This window comes from Nymphalis io, chromosome 15 (genome assembly GCF_905147045.1).
Source record: "Nymphalis io chromosome 15, ilAglIoxx1.1, whole genome shotgun sequence".
NCBI lineage: Eukaryota > Metazoa > Arthropoda > Insecta > Lepidoptera > Nymphalidae > Nymphalis > Nymphalis io.
In genome coordinates, this window is record NC_065902.1 from 7,683,648 (window position 1) to 7,694,915 (window position 11,268).

The window sequence follows — 11,268 nt, forward strand, 5'->3', positions numbered from 1 at the left end:
GAAAATTTAATACAAAGTGAGAATGAGATTACCTTGTGGCCTGAATTGGTGGTAGGGCTTTGTGCAAGCTCGTCTGGGTAGGTACCACCCACTCATCAGATATTCTACCGCAAAACAGCAATACTTGATATTATTGTGTTCCGGTTTGAAGGGTGAGTGAGCCAGTGTAATTACAGGCACAAGGGACATAAAATCTTAGTTCCCAAGGCTGGTGGCGCATTGGCTATAAGCGATGGTTGACATTTCTTACAATGCCAATGTCTAAGGGCGTTTGGTGACCACTTACCATCAGGTGGCCCATATGCTCGTCCACCTTCCTATTCTATAAAAAAAAAAAGAAAATTGGTTCTAAAACAGATACGCCTACCTACCAACAATCTGGCTGGCGGTTACTGGCTCATTCGGATCCAAAGATATGCCCAGTATTACATATTAGACAATTGATAAAAGCATCAGAAACCAGAAGACTGGAAAAAGACATAGACGGTTTATTTCTATCAATAACAGGACAGGTTAAGCCCGCTACTAGAAGTATGATATCAGGATGGATAAGATCTATTTTTAGAGCAGCAGAAATAGATGCATCACCAGGTAGTATACGTTCTGCAATTGCATCTAAAGGATGGATAGAAAATAAGCCAGTGGAAGAAATACTGAAAAGAGGTAACTGGCAAAGTGCAAATACTTTCAAGAAATTTTACTGTCGACCTATTTTGTCAGGAGAAAATAATAAAACAGATTTATTATCAGCCAATTTTACTACAGTTTAAGGAATGACTTAATGTCTCTAATAATGTTAACTATTAAAATTTTATATAAGAGTTGTAATTTAAAATCATGAATAGTGTTTTATTCATGAATTTTGTTATATTTTAGTTGATTTATTAAATGCTTATTCACACAGCGTTTGTGTTTATAATTCACCAGCAGATATCAAACACATCTTCATCTTAAACACTGTGTGTTTTAGATAGACACACAATATAAATGTTTTGCATTACAACGAAACATGTGTTGTGTGTCGAATAAAACACACAGTGTCGCAGTTAACTGCTTGCTGTTGAAGATGCTGTGACAATTGACAGTGACAGCGCTTACACATAGACTATGGACGCGTTCTTCCTGGTGAGTATATGAAACTTCCTGGAAACTTCAAAATCCAAAGACTTCTTCTTAGTTCTTAAATTTATAATTAAAGGAGAATTCACAAGCAGCTTCTTCATCTTACACACTGTGTGTTTTATTCGACACACAACACGTTTTGTTGTAATGCAAAACATTTATATTATCGATATTTAATACACTTATGGTATTACTACACTGGTGTTAGGGCTTTGTGCAAGCCCGTCTGGGTAGATACCACCCACTCATCAGATATTCTACCGCAAAACAGCAGTACTTGTTATTGTTATGTTCCGGTTTGAAGGGTGAGTGAGCCAGTGTAATTACAAGCACAAGGGACATAACATCTTAGTTCCCAAGGTTGGTGGCGCATTGGCGATGTAAGCGATGGTTGACATTTCTTACAGTGCGAATGTCTATGGGCGTAGGTGACCACGTACCATCAGGTGGCCCATATGCTCGTCCGCCAACCTATATTATATATAAAAAAAATTATTCTTCTGCCTAGCGTTTTTCCGGCCTAGTAACGTCAGTGTCCGCTTTCCTGCATCTATGCCTCCACTTTGCCCGATCTAAAGCGTCCTCCTTAGTGAGATCGTGCTCTCTCATATCGTCCCTCACAACAATCGAGCCAGCGCTTCTTGGGCCTGCCGCGGGATCTGGGGCCTTCGACAACAAAGTCAAGCGGTTCCCGACATAGTCTGGTGATCTGCGGCTAATGTGGCCAAACCAACGCAGACGGCTTTCCTGCAACTTATCCGCTACATCGCAAACGCCAAGGCTACCACGGATGTGCTGGTTACGAGTGCGATCTAGTCGCGTAACGCCACACATTCACCGCAGCATCTTCATTGTCGCGACGTGAAGTTGCTGAACGTGTCTCGCGAGAGCTGGCCACGTCTCGCTGCCGTACAATAAGACTGATCGGATGATGCACTAATACACAAGGCCCTTTAATTTCACTGATATCCTGCGACTACAGATTACCCCGGTGACTCCCGACATTTGGCCCAGACTGCGTTTATTCGAGCTCCGACGTCGTGGACGATTGTATCAGACTCGTGCAGTACGGACCCGAGGTATTTAAACTTTTCCGTCTTGATAACGGATTCTCCGCCTATCTTTATGGGTTCGGGGTACTGCCACAGGCCATATACTTCGGTCTTCGCAACATTTAGCATCAGACCGCCTCTCTCTAGCACACACTTCCACTGTTTCACCTTATGCTCCAATACTTGCTTGTCCTCATCTACCAGTGCTATGTCATCAGCATACATCGTGAGCCAGGAAGATGGCTTATGGCAAAAAAAAATTTACTATGAGAAAAAAAAATCCAATAAAACGCGTAATACAGTTAAAAGATGTAACTATTTTTTATTTACTTAATGTAATTATTACCTTTTGTTTTATGTATCATTTCGTTTCTATAAAGCCCTTTATATTGTAGCCCTATATAATTTCTCCTTCATAAGAAAGCAAACTCACTGTCAGAAATAACTACATAATAAATAATAATATAATTTATTTATTATATACAATATAAATCGGGATGGTTGGCGTTCTATGGGGGGGGGGGGCTTTCGTCTAGTAGTGGACGGCAAAAGACTAAAAAAAACTATATCATATATGCGTAGACAGAAAAACCAATAGACCAAGGGGTCGTGAAACCGCGATTGAGACAGAGATAGTTTGTTAATGTTTGCATATAATGTTGCCATAGCATTCCCTGTTTTCGGAGATAAATAATTTTCAAAATTTAATTAAAACAAAATACGGCTATTAAATTTTACTTTTTAATGTTTATTATACATTTTTTAAATAAAATATTTTTTTGTTTTCCTACTACACCCAAAAACCGTTGCATTGTTTGTTTTTATTTCCGTTATCAATAGTACTTCAGTATCTATATATGGTATTTGATTAGCATTCTCCTCAGATGTTTAAATCTAATACACTCAATTAAATTATTAATAAAGAATTGTTGCCACTATGTTAACCTCTTGACTCGGAATCTAATAATATTATAAATTCATGAAGAATGTTAAATAATGTTGCCGTTAGGAAATTATAAATAGGAGAACGAATAAATTAAAATAACATATTTACATATAACGAAACACTTTAGGTTATATTGGACTCCGTATTTATTTGTTTACAATAATAATAATAATCATTCAATTATTTCATTCAATTATCAATTATTTGCATGAAACATAGTTTTACAGATGTTATGATTTCTTTATAAGTCTCTTATGCATTTCGCCTATGATAGGCACCCAAATATAGACCCTTAACCGTCAAATCGTCAAGCTTAAAAACCGGTTCGAAATGTAGATTCTACCGAGAACCGACAAGGAAATTAATTCACTTATATTAAAAGCATCCCTTTTTACCATACTTTGGGGATAAAGTTTTTGTAGACGCTGATATTTCTAACTTAAAAAGAATAATATTATCCAAAATTATCGATTGTCGACGACTCGATATTTTTTATCGAAAATCGGGACATTTTTTATAGCCGACGCTGGCAGCACTTACATGATAAATAATTATAGGTAATTGTAATAAAAAACTGGAAAATCCTCTTATCTTTAGGATTTTATTGCAATATAAGGTTCCGGCATGCTATGGCATAAATAAACATCACTGAGAAACTATATTTAGGGACAAAATAGTCGTTCTTACGCGTGAAAACAGTAACAGCCTGTTAATGTCCCACTGCTGGGCTAAGGCCTTCTCTCCATTTTGAGGAGAAGGTACCAAAACAAGCACCAAAACTGGTTACGCAATGAGGGACAAAAGATTTGATAATTCTATCTATGTCTAAGCCATTTGTACCGTAATTTTCGTTCTCTTTCTTGTGTAAGTGAGAAGGTAATCGTCATTGCGTCTATTAGTTTCTCTGTCTACGCATATAAGTAACCGATTCTAAACAAACTACTCTCAGAGTTAGCTATAGGTCAGTCTTTAATAAGAATCCTTGTTGAATCTTTAATCTTAATAAGGTTAATAAAGTATTGCGTATAATTTTAAAAGGTTATCGTTTTATTTATAAAATTATCAACATTAGTATCGATTTTCTAACTTTGCTTTAGTTGTAATGTTGACTTACACATTTTAAAACGTTATTAAATTACACACACAGGTCAACACGTAGACATAGAAACTAATAGACCAAGGGACCTTGAAACTGCGATTGAGACAGAGTTAGTAAATGCTTGCATTAGGGAATGCAGTTACTATGGCAACATTATATGCACACATTGACAAACTATCTCGTTCTCTGTCTCAATCGCGGCTTCACGGCCCCTTGGTCTATTAGTTTCTCTGTCTACAGTACAAGCACAAACAGTCAAATTATAAACTGTCGTCTCACGTCTGTCAAGTGTCATCAATGGCAATTGCGTTGTCAACTTTAAAAAGCTAAATATTCTATAATAACCTATTAAATGTAATTATTGCTTTCACTTTACAAACAAACGTTAAAGTTATAATGGAAGTTGAAGAAAATGAAAGCGAAATTAACGGTCCTATTGAAAATGCTTGGGCTATGAAAATTCCTAAATTTACACCTGACGATAATCCACATGGTCTTATTGAAGAAAGTAAATTTGCCACTTTATTTCCAAAGTATCGAGAGCAATATCTAAAGGAGTGTTGGCCACTAGTCCAAAAAGTTTTGAAAGATCATCATATTATAGCCGATTTAGACCTCATCGAAGGAAGCTTAACAGTAAAAACAACAAGAAAAACTTGGGATCCTTACATCATAATAAAAGCGAGGGACTTTATGAAACTGCTTTCGCGGAGCGTTCCTTTTGAACAAGCAGTGAGAGTATTAGAGGACGAAATAGGTTGTGACATTATAAAAATTAATTCATATGTAACAAAAAAGGAAACTTTTTTAAAACGCAGGCAAAGATTGATTGGCCCAAATGGCGTGACACTTAAATCCATTGAATTACTGACAGAATGTTATGTTCTTGTTCAGGGTAACACTGTTTCTGCTGTTGGACCATACAAAGGTTTGGTACAAGTTAGACGAATAGTAGAAGATACCATGAAAAATATACATCCTATGTATAATATAAAAAGTCTTATGATTAAAAGGGAATTGCTGAAAGATCCAAGACTGAAAAATGAAAGCTGGGAACGTTTTTTACCCAAATTCAAAAGTAAAAATGTTCCAAGAAAACAACCTAAAAATAAAATTAAAAAGAAGCCATATACACCATTCCCACCACCTCAACCTGAAAGCAAGATTGATAAAGAACTTGCAACTGGTGAATATTTCCTTAAAGATGAACAGAAAAGAGCTAAACATCGTTATGAGAAAGAAGAAAAGCAGATGCAAGCTAAGAAGGCTAAAGAAGAAGAAAGGAAAAAAGGTTTTATACCTCCAGAAGAAAACAAAATTAAACAAAATACTGTGGATGAATCTACAATTGACATAAAAAAGTTCAAAGCAAAAATGAAAAAAGTGCACAAACAGAACAAATCCCTAACTACTAACAAACAAGAATAAAATTTACTATTAAACGGTTAGTTTAAGTTGTAAATATATTTTGTTTGATAAAAGAAATTCTTCCATATATCAATAGAATTACACCAAATAAATTGAAACTTTTTCAAAAATATATAATCATAGCTTAATTGATTGTCTTTTTTTTATGTCATAGGCATGTGGACGAACCAATGGGACACTTGATGTTAAGTGCTCACCACTGCCCATAGACATTGGCGATGTAAGAAATAATAACCATTTCTTACTTGGCCAATGCACCACCAACCTGCGGAACCGAGGTGTTATGCTCCTTGCACCCTTCAAACTGGAACATAAAAATGCTAAGTATTGCTGCTTAAGGGCAGAATATCTGATAAGTGGGTGGTTCCCACCTCGACAGGCCTGCACACAGCCTTACCACCAGGTACATTCGCGTAATGTCGTACATTGCATATTCACATTGGAAAAAAAAAGCAGATAAAAGTATACTTGAATATTTGTTGAATTGAATTCCATTAAAAGTTTTATAAAACATTATATAATTACATACTACTTGTACTTATTATTTCAGGTTAAAAAAGATCGAACAATACTACAATACAAAGAAATATTACGATATATGTAAAAAATAATATTAATGATAATTAATTATCATTAAATAATTAATAAATTAGTAAGTGAATTTAAGAAGAAAATAAAAATAAAATAACAAATTTAGTTATTTTACTTTTATAAGTTTTATAACTTATTTGAATATTCAAAATAGTCATAATAATCGGTTTTCTTATTAAAAGATAAACTTATATATGCAATTGTAGGTAAATACATATTGTAATTTGTTTTTTAAATGTAAACAAATAATAAATCAAATGCAACATTTATTATTTCTTTAATTTCATTAATTTTAATTTAGGTACTTTATTATTTTTGGTTATAAATTTTTTACCATTCATAAACGGTTGTAATATTAATGGTATGTTAATTTTTCCTTTTGGATTTTGGTGTGTTTCAAGTAGAGTAATGAGCATTCTAGGTATTGCACAAGCTGTTCCATTCAGGGTATGTACATATTTCAGAATGTCGACATCAACATATTTTATGTTAAGTCTTCTTGATTGATAATCAGTACAATTGCTGCAGCTTGATATTTCGCCATATTTACCCCGTCCTGGCATCCAAGCTTCGATATCATATTTCCTATAATATAATATAATTTCAAGTAAATATTTAAGATTAAATTAATGTCAGTATATAAACAAATTTCCACCAAAAAAGAAGAGGAGGCCTTAGCCCAGCAGTGAGACATGGGCATGGGAGTGTACAAACTTCCAGTCTCCGGGCTGCTACTGAGAATTTTTGATTGAAAAAACTAACTTTTTATTGGCCTGACCTGGGATTTGAACCCAGGGCCTACGCGTCTGCGGCCTTACATCTCGCCACTAGACCAACGAGGCAGTCACTTTAATGAAGTAAAAAAGAACTGTATTTTATGATTTCTCAAAAGTTAAACAGTTTTATCTCAAAAGTACAATTTATTTAATGAATTTATTAAGGTCATTAGTTATATTTGATTTGTTTTTTAGATTAGTTTTTTATTTAATTTTAAGAGGCTCCCTTATATTATACTTATTTTGAGACTGACACAACAAATGTCAAGACCACATAATGCTCGAGAACCACATATCATAAAATAAATATATAAGACAAACTAAAAGTATTAAAATATGTATTTTCTCTATATTAATACAAACTAAAGGTTAGATATTTAATTAGACCACTAACTCAATAATAACTACACTAAAAAATAATAAAGCTTACATTTTAATGAAATCTGCTTTTTCCTTTTAGAGGTCCTATTTCACATTTGTTCTTTTAAATATTGAAAGATGAAATGTAAAATTTTAATAATTTTTTTACCTATAAGCTGGAGCACCAAGTTCATGAGGTGGCATGTCTAAAACCTTCATGTGACAACCCAATGGTGAAAACAGATCTTCCTGAGTTTTTCTTAAGTATTCTAGCATTCCATCTGAGTTTTCAGGTTCAGTAACAGCAAACATTTCAACTTTAGTAAATTGATGAACTCTATAAACAAAATAAAAATATTGAAAATAAGTTGTAGTCGAGATGGCCTAGTGGTTAGAACGCGTGAATCTTAATCCATGATTGTGGGTTCAAGCCTGGGCAAGCACCGTTGAATTTTCATGTGCTTAATTTGTGTTATAATTCATCTCGTGCTTGACGGTGAAGGAAAACATTGTGACGAAACCTGCATGCATCTAATTTCATTGAAATTCTGCCACATGTGTATTCTACCAACCCGCATTGGAGCAGCGTGGTGGAATAAGCTCCAAACCTTCTCCTCAAAAGGGAGAGGAGGCCTTAGCCCAGCAGTGGGACATTAAGAAGCTGTTACTGTTTACTACTACTACTGAAAATAATTTATTAAGATTAATTTATTAATTGTAAGAAATTTATTATACTCTTCATTTTGTGTCTATACTTGATTTGTTATATTCATATTGTTTCCATAATTAAATTTGACAATTTGTATAATTAGATTTAATTTAACAAACCTGTATGTTCCCCTTTCATCTACTAAATTTGATGTTTCAGCTCTGTAGCATCTACTTACAGCTGCTAGCTTCAAAGGTAAATCTTTCTTAGAATGCACGGAATCTGTTAATAGACCAGCCAGTGACATCTCTGCAGTACCTGATAAATATAAGTCTGGGCCGTGATGCATTGGGTCCAATGAATATATCTAAAAGTTTCCCTGAATGTGAAGGTAAATCTATATAATAATTCCTATATTAAATAAGTTACAAAGGTTGAAAACCTATGATTTTATTAATGCTATTATTATTTTCTGGTGTTCTCAAATATTCTGTAATTAATTCAAATACACAAAACTAATAGAAAAAGGCTTTATAGATATATGAAAAAAATTATAAAGTGTTTTATATACATTTATATGTATATTATAATGTCCTCCAGACCGATCACAGGCATGGCAGCCAATCTTAAGAGGTATTAGCCTACTTTATATAAAAACTTTTTGTATTAAGCTATTCCACACAAATTGCTAATATATTAGATACCTGGGTACGATCATTATTTATTGCCATTCCACAGCTTCTTAAAACATTGCTAGATAATATATCTGGAACAGATACTAAATGAAAATTCTTTTTTAACAATGTAGAGATTGTGTATTTGATTAATGCTTCTTCCAATTCTGCCAATTCACCTAAATAATAGTAGCTTTTGTTACCACAAGTGTAACCTAATTTGTCTGTTCGCATTAGATTTAAGTGCTGTGTTATTTCACTAAACTCTAGAGGTTTATATGTACCAAATTTCACTTTTTGATTTATTTCATGAACCACTTGTGGTTTTTCTTTATATTCTTCAACTATAGGATGAGTTTTGTTAGGCAATTTGGCGAGTTCTTCATATAAGTTCTCCTTAATAGAAAAATATGTGTGATCACTGACTGGCGTAACCTTGTACAAATTGTATAATTCTTGTACTCTGTTTATATCACCTATACCTTTTCTGTTTTTGATGTTTCTTCTTATAGGTACAATATTTTTTATGTCGCAGTAATAGTCAATATCGATATCAGGCAGAGATATTGAAGACAAAAATCTTAGTCCATTTAATTTTTTAAATGACTTAATCCTTTTAAGATAATATATCATTTTGGGCTTAACTAAAAAATTTTAAATAGCAGTTCTAATTGTTATAATCCTTTTTACTTCGTAGAATAATAAAATTATATTTGTTCTTTTTTCGTTTACTCGTATTCGATATGGATATTAGACATTGATGATTGATGTTTATGTCAAAAGTCAAAACTGAAAACAACCATTGTCAATTATTGTCAAATCGCAAACGATAATTTTATTTGAACAATGTCCGAAAATACCTAGCTATATTTGTATAGTGATAAATTAATAAATTATTTATTCCATTTTTTTTCTGGAACCCCTGTTACGTTCACAAAGCCCAATAATATTATTTTACTAATAATTGTAAAAAGAAGCACTTATTAAAATCATTTACAAAACCAAGTTGCCAAGACAAATTAGATGAGCAAATTATCTTTTGTAGTAATAATAATAATAATAATAAATAACTTTATTCACCAAAAATAAACAAAGACAAAAAAATTAAGATACAAAACCATAACAAAAAGAGTTAACAATATCATAATTTGGTGAAAAGGTCGTAGTCTCAGCTAAGCTGCTTTTCAGTCTACGCCTTGTACATATGCTGCCAACACAAACGCTACATTCAGTGCAGTAAAAGGTAAAAGGAGATAAAATTACTTAAATAATAAAAGTTAATACAATTTATAACACGCACAATAGGCTAAAATAAAAGAAAACATGCAAGCATTACTAAAACAGTGAGGTCTTTATTTATTTTTTTTAAATTCTAGAAAAACGAAAATTTTTCATATTGAATAAAAAATGAAAATAAAATAGTAATAAAATATTTAAAATGTTACAAATAGAGATATATGTTTTAATAAATTACAATCAAAGTAACAATTAAATATTGAAGTTTAGTTACACACATTTGTCCAGACACATTGCGTCTTTTGCATAGATAGAAGCCATTGCTTGCATTGTGCCTTAAACTTATTTTGAGATGTACTGTTCTTAATCGGAGGTGGGATATCGTTCCAACACTTAGGCAGCGAAACGAAAGCTACCTCTAAATGCTTGCAAATGTGGTCTAGGCAGTACTAGTCGCGGAATTCGGCTCAATCTACAATTGGATTCATTTGTTTCAGACCATTTAAGTTTATCCGCCAAATAATTGGGAATTTTACGATATTTTAAGGTGAAAGTGATATTATTTAATTTAAGTGTACGGCGATTTTTCATATTTAATATATTCTTGGAATTTAAATACGGTGTAATATGCGAATATCTCGATATCCGCATATATAAATACATACATACAATATACCTCGGTATATTGTAACAAAATCTTAGACAAGAATTTCGTATCCTCTGCATTTTCCTTTCAGTCTTTTTATAAAGGCAGGGGCCATAAAGGACATCACAGTAGTCCAACTGAGATAAAACCAAGGATTCTACAAGTTTTGATCGCGCTGATTCACTCAAAAATGGTCTAAACTTATAAATCATTTTGAGTAAAGCGTAACACTTCGAAGTAACAGATGATACGTGTTCTTCAAAACGTAATGACCCATCCAACTTTACCCCAAGATTCTTCGCTAGCTTAGACTCAACTAAGGAATGACCATCTATAAAAATCCTATGACACATTTGACCAAGCGATACCATTTGTTGCCTAGTACCAAAAATTATGTAAGTACATTTTTGTTAACTTTGTTGACTAAACTAGTTTTGACACATTCGTAAAGATCTTCCGTATAAATTGAGTACAAAATAGGTCCAAGTATAGAACCTTGGATAACACCTCTATTAACTTTTATAGCGCTAGACCTTGTAGGCGTGCCATTCATGCCAGAAACTTCTACTATTTGTATCTTCTACTATTCTATCTTTGAAATAACTAGAAAACCACTTACATATGAGATCAGAACAACCATAAAATTTCAATTTGGCAAGAAGTAAATCTATATTGAGACAGTCAAATGC

At 33.1% G+C, this 11,268-nt stretch overlaps 2 protein-coding genes across 3 annotated transcripts; one reads left to right on the forward strand and one right to left on the reverse strand.

Moving 5' to 3' along the window:
• The first annotated feature begins 4,503 nt into the window (after positions 1-4,503).
• Positions 4,504-6,306, forward strand: LOC126773693 (KRR1 small subunit processome component homolog). Of its 2 annotated transcripts, none has more exons than XM_050494771.1 (2): positions 4,504-5,663; positions 5,802-6,306. In XM_050494771.1, exon 1 carries the CDS (start codon positions 4,616-4,618, stop codon positions 5,645-5,647), a length of 1,032 nt encoding a protein of 343 aa, XP_050350728.1. In that variant the 5' UTR covers positions 4,504-4,615; the 3' UTR covers positions 5,648-5,663; positions 5,802-6,306. The 2 variants fall into 2 exon arrangements, with proteins under 2 accessions (XP_050350728.1, XP_050350729.1); XM_050494772.1 differs by having other exon boundaries at positions 6,198-6,290.
• Positions 6,307-6,498: 192 nt separating this feature from the next.
• On the reverse strand, positions 6,499-9,460 carry LOC126773690 (serine--tRNA ligase, mitochondrial). Its single transcript, XM_050494768.1, has 4 exons — positions 8,728-9,460; positions 8,203-8,390; positions 7,544-7,711; positions 6,499-6,823 (listed from the first exon to the last, which is right to left on the reverse strand). Exons 1-4 carry the CDS (start codon positions 9,328-9,330, stop codon positions 6,508-6,510), a joined length of 1,275 nt encoding a protein of 424 aa, XP_050350725.1. The 5' UTR covers positions 9,331-9,460; the 3' UTR covers positions 6,499-6,507.
• Positions 9,461-11,268: the final 1,808 nt, after the last annotated feature.